Below are 15,292 nucleotides of genomic sequence, written 5' to 3'. Positions count from 1 at the left end.
AAATGAAAATATGGAAGGCACGCAGATCTTAGAGGCCACTGTCTCTGCAGGAAACAACACATTTTTGCACATGAAGATTTTATTGATGTGAATAGTGAGAGGCATTGAAAACAAAAAATATTAAAGAAAACTCCATTGAAGAGTCTGCCAACAAAATTCACAGGACGTCAAAGGGATGTCATGAATAGTAGTCAGACAGACTGAATGTTTATGAATGCTTGGCAGCACCATGAGGAAGTCAGAGAGGTGATGAAGAGTAGGAGTAAGAAGAAGAGAGAAGCTTCAAAAAAGAACTGCAGTAACATCTGTGTCATGAACCCGACATACAGGATACAGTCCTCTCGTGATGGAGACTCTAATCACATGCTCTGCATTTCACTTTCAATCTAGAATCTTGCAAACCAATTGTAGAATGAGATATAGTGACAACTCTCTGCTGTCCAGTAATCTAAATCTAATTGATTTAATTGGATTAACATAAAAAATGTCTACAGACTGTAGAGGTTATGGATATGACAGATCCTGAGCATTAAAAGAAAATCCCTCATAGTGGGAAATGATCTACAACATGTAGATATACAGAACATACAAGTCATCACAGTATGTTTTAATGATACATGTTTGTTTTTAGAGGACACCTCACACCATTAAACAAATGCCTCAAAAAGGGAGGCAACATTATGTAGAAAATGTTTCTGGGTATAGTAAGTAGTGACACAGCTTCATACACAAGTACAATACATAGCACAATATGAGAGTCCTTTGTTCACCCAGTTACTCCTAAGTATCATAGATACATACTCATGTTTACAAAAATATTTCTTGTAAAGCTTGTTTATACTCTTCTAAGATATTATCAACATTTTATCATGTTAAAAAAAAGCCCTTTGAGTACTAATAATAATTCCTTCTATTTGTATATTTTCTGTGTTTTGTAAGATTCCGTTCTGTTCTGTCCTCGGCTTCACCACAGGTCAGGCTCCACCCAGACAATCTTCTTCTGCTCCTCCCAGATGATGGTGCGCAGGCTGGTCAGCAGGGACGTCTGGTCACACCAGGAGTCTGGAGCCATGCTGTGATAGAGACATGGCAGCTTGTCCAGCAGCGGCTCCTCGCTCCTCGAACACGCCAGCAACTGCTCCTCTGACTGGCCGTGACGCTGCAGCTTTGACCTGGAAGTGTAGGAGTGGTGAAGGAAATAAACGTCAGGAGCAGTTTGTTTAGTGGGAGAAACGGGCATCTACTGTATGGTCTGAAAAATCTTTTTTATTGCTATTTTTATTTCGATTTTGTTGTGGTGATTATCTAAATGTGATATCAGAGTCGTGACAAGTGCAGTGATTTAGTCAGTATTTGTATGAAGTAAAAGGAGCAGAGTTTACCTAAGTTTGCGAGCACTACGTGTAGTCTGGCCGATGAAGATAATGATGGGGAAGATCTCGGCCCGGTGCAGCCGGCGCACACAGTCCAGCCCCAGCGGCAGCACACAGTGAATCCCCTGTAGGATGATGAGAAGAATACATGGGTTAAAAAAAAGAGAATTTTACATTAAAACTTTTTAATTTGGTAAATCTTATAGAAGCCTGTACTTCTAAAATGAGAGCATCATTTATGACAGTGTCATAATGACTAACTAACAAACTAAGACTAGTTTAGTTTGTACGTTTGCTAATTAGCACTAAACATGAAGTATAGTTGAGGCTGATGGGAATGTCATTAATTTAATTTTTTTGTCATTAATTTTGCAGGTGTTGGTCATAAACCAAAGTATCGGACAAGTAAAATACTTTGACCTGATGATGCTGTTGGAGATAAAGGTCCCTGTTTTATAGACGTGTTCGTGGTTACATAACAGCCTGCTGTCGTCTGCATGTGATTTAATGAGGGTAAACACAGTGGACAATCCTGCGTAATGGCTAATGGTTTAATGCATCTACTGGCTGGAGAGTTTATTTATGTTTTAAGCAATATTCAGTTATTGTGCATTTTTTCCACTTGCAAATTTTTATTTCCATGGTGCATGAGAAAAAGGTCACCAAAGTCATTAGAATTCATCCTCTCATCCAGCACTACCATAGAGCTACAGTAACCTAACTCTACTTCCTTTCACACCGCAATTTATCGAGCCTCATTCTTCTTCTTTTTGAGTTACCTGCCACCACAATGTCCAAATCTAATATATGTGCTTGTGTCGAATGTTCTGACCTTCTTCATGACTTTCTCGACACTCTGCAGGGTGTAGCAGCAGTTTCTTCCCTGCTCGCACTCCTCCAGGATCTCAGACCTCTGCAGCAGGGCTGCATGCTCACTGGAGTTCAGCACCTCTGTATGGCAGAAGAGTGGGGAGGAAGGAGAGGAGGGAGAATCAGAGAAGTGATAATTTATTGAAATTATCTTGGAAAAATGCATTTATTAGACATACTTTATGGTCCCTATCGACAAATCTGTTCTAACACATTCTTAAACACATCTGCGAACCTGAAATAAACCTTTTGTGTGCATAGAAGAACATTTAATGTCAACTGAATTCTATGAAGACCTTCACTAGTGGGATCTTTAAATAATTTGGTATATTTTTAAACATTTATTATCTGATTTTCTTGCAAATGTAACTTTTTATATAACGTTTGGCACAGTCCACACCACAGAATTAAAATTATATATAAAATTAAAATTTAAATATTAAAATAATAATAATAAAATGTTGGAATGAAGGACCAGTGGTAGAGCTCCTTCTTACATGATGGGAGTAGCAGTCTGTTGCTGAAGGAGCTGCTTAAGGCCTCCACAGTCTCATGCAGGAGGTGAGAGTTGTTCATGATGGATGTCAGCTTTGCTACCATCCCACACCTCCTCTATGAAGTCTAGTGGTCAGTCCAAGACAGAACTGGACAGAGGTAGCTTGCCCTATTATTAGGCCCTGACTTACTTGTAATGACCAAATTTTCCCACAAAGATCATTGAACTTTCATTCACCTTACAGCTACAGGGAACACTGACAGCATTTACTGTCTTTACAGCCTCCATCATTTTTATTACTATTTATTCACAAAGTTTATTTCCTTCCTGGTTTGCAGCAACAGACAAACATGATCTGTCAAGTCAAACAGACTTATCGGTCAGCACAGGAAACAGTGTACCTCCTCTGCATCTAAAAATTTGTCGCCAGTGGCATATGCTCCAGCGGAAATAGACCCACATGCGGATTCATTTTATTATATAACAACACAGTATTTCTTACCGGGCTCACAGAGCTGAAAGCCTTGCCAGCCTGCTAGCTTCTTGTCCAGGATGCGTCCCAGGACAGTGGGCAGCAGAAGGACAGGCCTGCAGATGGGTGGGTAGTGGGGGGTGACCAGGGTGTAGGGCATGAGGGATAAACAACTTTTGGCTGCAGATGTGTCATCTACAAAAGAAATAATATATACGTGAGAAAAGCAAATCTTTTCAAACAGTAGATTCAAGATATTATACTTTAGTGACTGTGCTGCTGCAGACATTATTTACCTGAGTCTGTATTCTTGGTCTTTTCATCCTCAATGCTGACCCACAATGGGTTCCTTCCCTGGCGTCCAGTGCTGACAATCCTCACTGCCTTCTCCTTATTCTGGGCCACGGGACGCCACATCTGGTGAGAGAGAGGAGTGAGTTAGCACTGTGAGATTTTGGATGAGGTCACTGGGTGTCAGTGTTTTCGATCATTCTTACCTTTTGGGACTTCTTTTTCTGAAAGCTCATGTCTTCAATTGCTCGAATCAGAAGTCTCTGTGCCCTGTGTCATCAGAAAATCATTACAAACAATTCATATTTTGACTGTCAAGAAACTGAACCGATCCTGACTCCGACATTTCGTCAGTGTACCAACCTGTAATAGTTGGGTACAGTTCCACTCTGGAGGTCCAGCAGCTGACAGGGGTGAACTTGGCTAGCGTGCCATGAGTCCTCAGTGCTGGCGGGTCGTGTGTTTGTCACGTGAATAATGTCATTGCAGGACACGGCCAGCGTTCCGTTTGGGCCGGCGGGGAGGGACATGTTGACACGTACGTAGAAGGAGTCTCCGGATGATGACTCACTGCTCTGCAGCTGCTGAAGCAGCACCTCATAGTCTGCACAGACACAGGATAGCAGTTTAACCCAACTAACTAACCACTGTATATTTTTATCCTATACATTATTTACAAAACTGTCATGTAAGGTTTGGTTGTAGCTCCAATTCAGACTCAACAACTTACCATACTGTGACGACCTGCCAAACAATCAGTCACCCGATAAAAAGTCATCAGGTTTGTGCACATTTGCTCCTGTCATCCCGTTTTTCTGTATTTTGTTAACATGTTCGTTAGCACTGGTTTGGTCAATACTGGGTTTGAGGCAATTATATAAATCACTCCTTATGGCAGTGTACTGAATATGGGTGATGAAATATTCAGGAACCCTGAGTGATGAAACTGTTTGGTGGAATGTGTAACAAAACAACTTTTTTTTTATTGTGACCAGTCCAAAACACACAGTCAGGTGGACGGATTCTCTCACTCACCCTCACAGATTTGTGAACATAATTTATTTTAGAAATAAAATTTTGTGCTCATAGAATAAGTATGAGATATTTTACCACTCTCAACTCTATATGAACTATGTCTAATGACGATATATCATCTTTATCTAGTTGCATTTTGTTTTAATTAATCTGGTGTTTGATCAAAATATTTATTATTTGATTTTCTTCCATTTTTTGGGAAATAATTTTTTTATTTTAACTTTTGGCAGAGGCCACATAAATAAAATAATAAAACACCCATCTCTGGTACTGTGTGACATTATGTACATTTGTACTAACTTTCCCTTTTATTAGGTGCTTATTCAGTCCACATTATGACAGTATTCATTACAGATCATTTTAATGTCAAGTATTTTTGTTCTCTTAAATACAGTAGACCTTGTAATGACCAAAATTCCCCACAATTATTATAAAACTTTATTCTGCAAGAATTTACTGTCTTACCATTTATTTTAATAAAACTCCATCAGTTTTGTGCATGTTTGTTCTTGTTATGTTGTTTTCTTCAGTGAGCCTAGCACAGGTTAATATCTATGCATCATCTGGTTTGGTCAATTCTGGGTTCGAGACAATTATATTAATCGCTTATGTCAGTGTACTGTATACTGGTGATGAAATACCTAGGAACTCTGAGTGATGAAATTGTGTGGTGGAATGTGTAAGTTATGCATAGACTAGTCTAGACTGTTGGCTAAATGTTTTTGACAGTGTGGTGAGCCAGTTAGCAAGCCATTCATCATTTACTGTGATGCAGTGCTAGCTCCTGGTCCTGCTGCTCTGGCATGATTTTTGGATAAGGTCAATATACTTTAAGGGTCCCTGGGGGTTGGGCCTTAAGATGTTAAGCCCCAGCTTCTTATTTAGGCATCTACTCGAAAATGACATACACAAAATGAATAACTTTTGATACATGATAAATCCTGCTCTGCATCCTTGCATTTCCCCTTTATTCATTCATGTTTTAGTTTGTTTTCCTCTTATTGAAGACAACTTCACTTGCTGCTTTTGTGTGTTTCCTGCTTGTGTGATTATCTGTCCCACCCTGATCGGTTTACTCTCTCTTGTGTATTTAGTGTGTGTTCCCTTCAGTCTGTGCCAGTTCGGCTTTGTACCCAGTTGTCTAGCGGTCCCGCCATTATCTTGTGTTTAGTGTTTTCTAATCTTAGATCTCTGCTTGAAGTCGTCTTTCTTGTTTTCTCTACTACCAGTCTACCCAATCTGTTTTTTCAGGACATGTCTGAGACGTGCTATTGAGTCCATCTTCTTATGGTTGCTCCAGTTACAATACAAACATTGCATGTCTCAGTTCAAGTAGTCTTGTGTACTTTAAAGAATGTTGCAGCTCAGATGAATTCTTGCTGAATGTTTCATAATAAAGACACCCTCATAAATACAGCAGGTTGCTCAGCATCACATCCTGTTGTTACATGAGTCTGCTTCCTCATACTGATTCAGATGAAGCAATAAACTATTATTTTCCAGCTAATTCCAAGAGCCCACGTAGTTGCTGTCATTTATTGTATTACAGTGCTTCCTTATGATTTTATTCTTGCATGTGTGTTTACATCAGAAATGCTTGTATGTTTTATAAAGACGGCGTGGGACATACCATCTTGCCTAGGCCGGAGGGAGAGGTGACAGAGGCCTGTGATCTGGCCAAGAGCCCACATGGCTTCCTCTAAGGTGGAATCCTCCAGCACCATCCTCAAAGCCCGCTGGTTCTGCTTGTACTTCACCTGTAGAACAACAGTCTTATGAGAAACAACTTCATGTAAGCAGAATAATCACAATTAGGGATCAGAAATGGAAACCCACCTCTACTATCTGTGCCCCGGGGCTGATGCCCACAGTATGGGCGGCGCTTCCTTCTGTCACCTTGTGCACAAACACTCCGGTCTTATTGCCTCCAATCACTGCTAGCTGGCTGAGCAGCGCCTCTGCCTGGAAGGAGATGCTGAGCACACGGCCGTTGACACGAATCGCTTTTGGACGAGAGCGCAACAGGAAGGGAGGAGCTGAGGTTCTTGACAGGCTGGTGAGAGAGTAGAATTTGATTATTTCAAGGACCATACTTTCCACTTTTCCACAGAGAAAAATGTTACTGCTATACTACTACTATGCATACTGCTATTCTCTCTCATCGAGTGCCATCACTTTCTCAGTATTTGGTTTATAAATAAATACCTGTATGACTGATGACATTACCGTCAGTGTCAATTGTACACTGTGTTTAGTTTTCAACATGCTAAATAAGGATGCATGACCCACAGATATTGACACTTGGCATCACTTGGCATCCGGTGAGGCTCTGCAAGGGCAATACTGCAGCCATGTTTACGTTTGCCTTTCTCAAGTGCATCACTTGTTCAGGTCAGGTGAATAACTTGGCCGGTCAACAACACTGCACCGAACATTCATTAATATCTTTAGGGGCTGAAGACTACAAGTTCAAAAAACTGATATAAATCATTTAGAGGTGTGGAGTTTGAAATGTGAGCTCACTTGACCTCTGTAGCCCAGTTGTCATCTCTGCTTGAGGCTACAGTAGAAGCAAGATGCTACATTAACCTCTACTAGCATCAAACACTCGAATCTCCCACTGAACTGTCAACAGTTGAATAGCATTGTGAGTAATGTAGGTGGTGAATTAAAACAATAACTCTGGATTATGGATTGTTAGAGGAATGCAATGCTAGATTGGTGGAGTACTTGTTAAATGTGACGGTCAGCACTTCAATCATTTCAAATCCAGCATACATGATTAGACTCAAAACACTGAACATGTCACGGCCCCATTTTATGATTTAACGCTATGAGCCCTTACAGTATACCTCATACCATAATTGATTATTAAATCAAAGTTATAGGCTGAAGGTGGGTATGTTGTGCTTAATTCACCAGTGCTGATGATTGATTATTCATCTCCAATACTTTTATTACCCTCTGTTAGATTTATTACCACATTAAGTGTATGCAAGACCTTTAATGTGCAGTGTAGGTATCTTACACATTCAGGTAGACCGCTGTCTGCTGCACTCAGGAAAAAAACAACAACTGTAATATGAGACATGAGCCTCTTTACTCATAACAACGTTGGTCCAGTGGACCGTCTCACCCATCAGTGCTGGTGCCATTAGAAGAGGAAAGCCTGGGTGTCTGCTTGTCTTCACTGGCCGCTAAACAAAAGAGAGGCTGTTTAATGATTTGGCATCAAGGTTGTTTCCCTGGAAATAATGTGCCAGGGTTAATGTGTCACTTTACAGCTCTGGCAAAAGTCCAACGCTGAACAATAGCAAATGAAGGTCATGGCAAACAACAGCAAACCACCACCCGAAACAGACCTAAACAAAGGCAGTTCATATGTTTTCTATACATACCACTGGGGAGAAACACAAAGTCGTCCAATAGAGAGTCAGTCTCTGCTGTTTCCAAGCTACAAGAGAAAAACAAAACAAAACAACAGCTACATGAACACCTCATCAGATTTTTCTTTGTCTTTTAGTGGCATATACAAACATGTCTTTTGCACTGACAATTCTGTGTTAGCTTACTTTAATAGAGATGCTACGCTCAAACCCATAGACTGGTTTGGTGAGTAGGAATAATTATAGTCTGTTGATGACAAAGCTAAATCTTTTGTCCACACTCTGAACGGCACATCACGTCTATTCACGGTGTGCTCTCAACTGTGGTTTGTCTCCATCCTAAACACCCTCTTGCAGCTCTCTATTCCATAATTTGCTTTCAATCACAGTTATTTGTGTCTCCTGGTAACATCTGATCCCAATTAAGCCCCCTCTTATCTGTAATCCTGTAAATCAATAATCCACCTGGATGCCATCATGTTAACAGAAAGGAATGTGGAGGGCTACAACATCTTCAAGTCATCCTTCCTGGTGGGTGCACTGCCAACAGCCTTGGACTTAATGTACTTTCGAATACATGAGCACACAGTGACATACAGAGAAGAGGAATGCGGAAACACACACACACGCACACTCACACACAGACACACACACACACACACATACACACACCTGCTATCTACATAAAGGGCCTCCTCCCTTCTGCGGAGAGACTCTGGACTGGGAGGCTCAGCGTTTCGGGATCGGACACTGTTTACTGCAGCATCTTCACACTGTACACAAACATAACAATACACATGGCATACATGTAAATACACAAAAAGTCATTATTGGATAAACAAAAGTGCAATAATGAAGAACATTTTAAAACAGGTCACAAAATACACTAATTGAGTTAAGGTATATAATGTACTGGGCTGGCTATTATTTGAAATGTTTATACGATACCTGGATTTACGTCTACATACCCACGTTTTCATTCTTATTTTCAGTTTAATAAATAATTATTATTTATATTTATTATATTCTTCTTGTTGTCAACAAATAGACCAAAACCAACATGTCTGATGTGTTGGTAAGATCAATTGATTGATCTTGGTTTACTTTCTCTTGTCAGTGTTGAAAAACACACACACACACCTCTGAATTAAAGGGACTGTGTAACATGGGGTTGACTGCATCCATGCGGCGAAGTCTACGTCGAGTTAGGAATGTGGACTCTTCAGAGCTGGATCTGGAGTAGTCCCAGTCCACCTCGATCTCCTTTGACAAAAACATAAACATTATCAGCTCTGTATGTGTTGTGTTCATGTGTGCACTGATATGTGTTTGTGCAAGAAATTACTTGGGTACTGCTCTGCCTCTGTTCCCCGGGGCTGCGATTGGCCTGCAGACTGAAGACCCGCTCTTGGAACTCCACCAGCTGACACCTCAGGGTGTCCTTCTCAGCGAGGACGCGGGCGATCATAGCCTGGGCCTCATCTCTGGACAGGTACGCCTAAAAGCACGGGTACAGTCAGTTCTTATTTATTTTAGTTGTTATTCATGCAGATAGACAACATCATGTGGAAATCACAATGACTTAACTCGTCACACGCCATCTCACAGTGGGAACATGCAGGTCTCAGTCACTTCATTGTATAAGAATTAATGTACGTGCTAACAGTCATGTGGTATGCAGGAAGTTGCAAGAGTGGCGTCTGTGGCTGGCAGCTTGCTATCTTTTGACACATTCTTGTGAACATGACAACTCAGGAACAACACATAATAGAAACTTGACCTTGCAACAATGTTTGAGTCATATGCCTCTCACTATTTATAATCATAGAATAAATAACAGAACGCCTTAAACGTAACACCATCATTTTACAGATTTACTTTGAAGGATATATCTTGTGAGGAAAACGGCAGTGATATCTTGATGTTAATTCTTAATTCTACATTCATATGAAAATTTAAGAGCAAGCTCTGCAATCACTGCAGTCACATTCATGCAGGTCCTTTGTGTCACACATCATACAGCAAGCATGATCCACTAATTACATCTCGGAGCTGTCGACTTGTGCTGTTGGTTACAGCACAGTAGAGCAGCTGGCAGCTACAGTACGTGACTTGCTTGTGGCCACCTGACAGTTGTCAGGGTGTGGGTGGATTGTTCATTTTAATATTTATAGAGAACAAGCCCCAGTGATATCAAGAAGAAGAAAAGAAAACAAGAAACTGGAAACTGTTATTGTGTGGGAATGACAGGTGTTCCAAAACACGATGTTTACGTGCAAAAATTGTGTGCTTTTATTTCAATTCTGCTCCATGACGACATAAAAGATTGATATTTCCAGGAGAGGAGAGTTTAACCAATGTCCTTCATCAGAAAGAGATAGATAACTGCACACACCCGCAACCACACACACACACAACAGGGAGTTACAGACAGTAAAGATCCTGTTGATATTTGCTGCTCTGAATATGAATATCTCCCAAAGACAGAAAAGTTTGAGTGATGGTACTATTATCAGTTCCTTACCTGGTCTCTCTCTGCCTGCAGCTCTCTCATCTGGTTCTGGATCACAGTGTTCTTCTGCTGGTGCATGTCACAGTCCAGGGTCAGCTGCTGCACCTGGAGGCTCAGGCACTCCTTCTGATCCAAGAGCTGAGCGCAAAGACAAACATGTTATAATAAAGTGGCCTCGAGTGGTTTAGGGATATATTACAGATGTACAGGTAAGCAAGTCAATACGCTGTGTGTCTGTCCACACACGGAAACTGGCCTTAAAAATCATATTACATATAGTATATAATATTACCATTTAAAAAGTTTTACTATAGCACTGTCTGTTCACTTTAACTTTCACATTAGAATATGTCAGTATTAAACAGACTGCTCAGGAAGTAGCTTTAATTTGTGATTCCCCTCTGGCCAAAGTCCTTTGCATGTCACGATCAATGACACGATATGTTTTGCTGACATTTTCTTATCTATGATGACTGGAAAACATAAACAAACACACACGCACCCCTTGCTTCTCAGTTAGCAGCTTTTCATTCTCCTCTCTGTAACACCTGAGCTGCTCCGCAAGCTCCACCTGGCTGTCTATGGCCTCAGCCAGGTCCTGAGCCAAGATGTCCTGACGAGCCTGACAGAGACACAGCAGTGACAGCAGATGAGATACAAACATGAAGACACAGGTAGGCTCGAAATATTATGAGTGAAAGCTATCACTGTACCACATAAGTCAGTGAAATACACAGAATAAATAAGTGATTATTCTCACTGGGTCCAGTTTTTCCACCTTCACCAGCTGGCAGCGCAGACTCCTGAGTTCCTCTTGCAGTTGTGGAGTCTCAGCATAGGCAGCACACCTGAGCGAGCGTCGCTTCTGGAACTCGTTTTCTGTTTGTGCCTTCTGCAGCTCAGTCTGCAGCTGATACACCTGCAACCACACAGGAACAACAAAGCTGATGGGGCTGCAACTATAACTATCCATTTACTTTTCTGATTAATAATACATGTTTGTCTATAAAATATCAAAATTATGACCACAATCCAAGGTGACGAGCAACGACAGTATAAAGTGACGACCTAAAATTGTGTGTATTGTCTCACCAGTAGTTCCATAATCTTGTACAACTAATCAGTTATCAAAAGTATTGTTGATTAACTTCCTGTCAGTCAACTAAATGATTAATAAAAATGAATGTTTCAGCACAAAATGTTGATACACTACACAATGTAAGTCCATCACATGTTTAGTATCATCTCTGCTCTTTTATGATACTCATCATTGCATACTGATGACTACACAGTTGAGGGACGTTTGAGTGACAGATATAAAAAATAATTATCAACATAGATATATTAAGTCTTTTTATAGGAATAGGCTCCAAAATCACTGGATCCTGCCCACATCACAATGCATGTGTTATGTCATAATGCAACTCAGTGGCCTTTATTAGAGCCTCTGTGATAGGTAAAAACTATTCTGTGCCCCTGGTGTGAACTGAAACACTAAGTCGTCTGCTAAAAATGCCAATTTCTATGAACAGTCTCTAAGCCCAAGCCAAGATTACTCGAATGATGTCACTCAGAGAAAGCCCCTCCACAGCCACAAAAGACATTATACTACACTGTTTTTAAAGTCTTTGTTCAAGGTGGGTCCCAAGGCACAGATCAGAGCACAGATGCATAATCTTCTAAATCTATATCAACCCTCAATGCTCAGATTTCAGTTCTTTAACCTGTTCTTAAAGCTTTTGAGGACTTTCCCCTGAGATCACAGCTTTGTGTTCCAGGGAGGAGACTCGTTCTGAGATTTCTAAGGTGGGAAACAGACTCACTTACCTGCAGGTTGAGGTCATGGAAGCGCATGTTCACGGCAGATTTTTCCTCCATGGTTGCTGTGTAGCGCATGTATAAGTCACACTTCTCATCTTTCAGTTTGGTGACTTCATGCTGTAAAGAACACAAGTGTCTCCGCATGCGTTCATTTTCAGACTGAAGACATCTGGACTTCTCCTCCTGCCCCATTATCTCCCTAATCTCTGACTCCAAGGAGGAACAGCGTGCAGTCATTCTCCCAGCCTCACAACGCGCCTCCTGGAGCTCCTTCTGCATGCCCGTTACTGCTCTGACCAGATATTCTGTCAGCTCTGAGTACTTTATCAGGCCTGCAAGGAGATCGGTCCAAATGACACATACAGCAAATAAGACAAATTGACAAATATTCCCTTAAAATACAGAAAGACACTGACCACTGAATCTTGAAGGCTCAGTGCTGGGTTTGCGTCCAGTAACTTGGGTGTACAGGGTCGGGTAGTGGATCATCAGGCTCTCTAGCAAGGCCACAGCACCATTCCTCCCATGGGTCCTGAGCAGATCCAGCATATAGCCTGGAAACAGAAGAACACAGTGTAATACTATCTGTAAGTCCCAATGAACAAGTCACTGACCTGAAAATGAAAATACTAAATAGAGTCTATATTTAGCAGCAGTGTGCCCTCATTTTCCCAATGATTTTTGATTAAGTTATTAAGATAAAAGTTATCTTTTAGTAGAGCTATGAATGAAAAACGAGGAGATAAACTTGTTACCTGACCCAACCTAACCTTTGACTCAACAGACTTTAACTAAAGATATGAAGAGAATTACTGATCAAACCAACAGAGAAAAGTGTTTCCTGTAGAAATCTTTCATTTAAGAAGTAATAGCTCTGCATTTTCATTTCTCTTAAGAGAGAGAAAGCACACTACCAATAGTTTTGAATCAGCAATCATGAATGAATCATAATTATGATTAGCAATTTGAAAAAATAGTTAATAACAAGGACACTACAGTGTGTAAACTCTCAGGCAGCATATCGTGTTCTTTTACTAATAAATTGTTGTTCTTAGTATAGAGGAGCAGTGGGATTTTTTGAAAATATACTCTACAATCAGTGCAAACAAATCAGGTGCAGTAAAAGGAGGAAAAACAAAACAGTCATCTACAAACAGAGGTAGACTATAGTTCTCAATAATGCCATGGACAAGTTCAAGTCAAGTAAAAAAATCTCACTCGTTCTCATGCTGCGGTTGGTGAGGTTGTGGCAGGAGATAATTTCATCCTCATCCATCTCTGTGAGCACCCTGGCCTGCCTCAGGTACGGGATCAAGATGCACGGCCGCACCCCCAAAGAGATCCTGTGCCGGTTGTCGTTAATCAGTTCCCACAATTCCTCCTCGCCCATCTCTCCCAGGTCTGGACCCTCAGGAACACACTCCTCTGCCATCCTGAGTGTGTCTGATAGAGAGACAATTGCCTGCTGCTGAGGTGACGGTCACAGCCGGAGCAATCGGAGCGAACACACACCGTGAGCTGCAAAAACACTTGTCACGCACTCATTCCTGGAATACAGAACAGTAGACTGACTGGAAGAGGCAGAAAAGCACTATAAAAAGGCCAAGCTCTTTCCACGCCCCGTGGGTGTTTGTGTCAAAGCATGTGTGTGTGTTTATGTGTGGGCGTGTGGGCAAACCTGTAAGACAAGACCTCTGCTAAGGCAGAGCAATAAGGTACTAGTGAGGCAAGCGTGCTGGCGCAAACAGGGCTGAAACACAGGCTTTTACACTCAGCCACATTTCAGACACACACTCTCACTCTCACATATTCCTCTTCTATTCACACTCTTGTTTGCTTTTAACAGAGATGAATGGAGTCCGGCCACAGCCAGTGGCGTAAATGAACCGACTTGTCAACACGGAAAGATTTGATGACATGAGAGTTCGCCTTAATAATTCCTAATCACAGTAAAGCAAACACACATACCACACCGCTGACAGGAGCAAACACTGAGCTATGAAGTGCAAAGTCCTCTGTTAAAGGAAATAGGGTTGGGGGGAGTAGCTGACACGGGCTGTCAGCGCAAGGTCAAAAGGTATCCAATACTGTTAACTAACTTACCACATTTGTGTGTGAACTCCCTGTTGACTGTACTGTAAAGGGTTTATGCAAACACATGGCAGCTATCAGGCAGACCAAACCTTTTGTAAATGATGTACTGGCGTAAAGATTAGAGGAAAGCTAGTGAGCTCACCACCTACAGGAAATATGAAAATCAAAAGGAGAAGTTTGATTTTATAATTAAATAAAAATAAATTAAATTAAAAAAAAAAAAATTGTGTAGAGCTTGAGCAATCGGAGGACTCTCTCTCTCTCTTTCTCTCTCAAACACACACATATAGCTACACACACACACACACACCCACACACACACACACACACAAAGAGCTATTAATGTCTTTCTAATTAATATTAATTAATGCTGTGGTTTAAGATCAAAGAAAGTTACAATAGTGGAAACTATGACTCAGTGGATGTGGCATGTCACATCATGAACAATGACAGTTCATAAATCTTAGGTATAATACAGTATAATTCGACTGCTTGGCACACCAAATTTTTATCAACAACAAGGAGAGTTAACAAAACATGCCCCCCCCTCCCTGCATCCCGTATGCTTCTGTCAACAGTACAGAGCTTATCTCCACCATATCATTTCATACAGTGTGGGCCACATTACTAGGGATTTCCCCATAGAATATAAACATATTAACATACATAGATAACATACAAGGAAAACAGAAGAGAAATAAAAATAAAAACTATTCGGGGGAATATGCTACACACACAATACCCGATCGCTACATATTTCATGAACACCTATTGGCTTAGCTCCTTAAAGTTCGTGTAAAGTAAGAATAAATGTGTGTTCTGAGTTTGTCTGACCAAAGAAGAAAGTGTTACCACCACACAGCCAAATTTGAATGATTAAAAATATTGACAAGTTTATGTAATTAGGTGTTAAAATTGTGTAAAAATTAATTCTCAGCTCCA

The 15,292-nt window shown here is 40.9% G+C and overlaps 1 protein-coding gene across 1 annotated transcript; it reads right to left on the bottom strand.

Moving 5' to 3' along the window:
- Positions 1-61: 61 nt before the first annotated feature.
- On the bottom strand, positions 62-14,512 carry card14 (caspase recruitment domain family, member 14). The gene is made up of 20 exons (XM_019273818.2): positions 13,475-14,512; positions 12,673-12,810; positions 12,263-12,588; positions 11,196-11,354; positions 10,938-11,057; positions 10,448-10,573; positions 9,269-9,421; positions 9,064-9,186; positions 8,596-8,696; positions 7,936-7,991; positions 7,674-7,734; positions 6,374-6,590; positions 6,168-6,294; positions 3,866-4,106; positions 3,709-3,772; positions 3,508-3,628; positions 3,242-3,406; positions 2,206-2,324; positions 1,383-1,498; positions 62-1,172 (listed from the first exon to the last, which is right to left on the bottom strand). Exons 1-20 carry the CDS (start codon positions 13,686-13,688, stop codon positions 965-967), a joined length of 2,955 nt encoding a protein of 984 aa, XP_019129363.1. The 5' UTR covers positions 13,689-14,512; the 3' UTR covers positions 62-964.
- Positions 14,513-15,292: the final 780 nt, after the last annotated feature.

The sequence above is a fragment of the Larimichthys crocea genome, chromosome X, assembly GCF_000972845.2.
Source record: "Larimichthys crocea isolate SSNF chromosome X, L_crocea_2.0, whole genome shotgun sequence".
In the NCBI taxonomy this organism is placed as follows: Eukaryota; Metazoa; Chordata; class Actinopteri; family Sciaenidae; genus Larimichthys; species Larimichthys crocea.
The sequence above is the reverse complement of the archived record's forward strand: the minus strand, read 5'-3'. Positions and strand labels throughout refer to the sequence as shown.

Coding starts and splice junctions, on each gene's coding strand:
- card14 (XM_019273818.2), bottom strand. CDS start 13,688: ATGGCAGAGGAGTGTGTTCCTGAGGGTCCAGACCTGGGAGAGATGGGC. Junction 3,773..3,865: donor ACTGTACCCAACTATTACAG/GTTGGTACACTG, acceptor CTGATGACACAG/GGCACAGAGACTTCTGATTC. Junction 3,629..3,708: donor AGAAAAAGAAGTCCCAAAAG/GTAAGAATGATC, acceptor CTCTCTCACCAG/ATGTGGCGTCCCGTGGCCCA.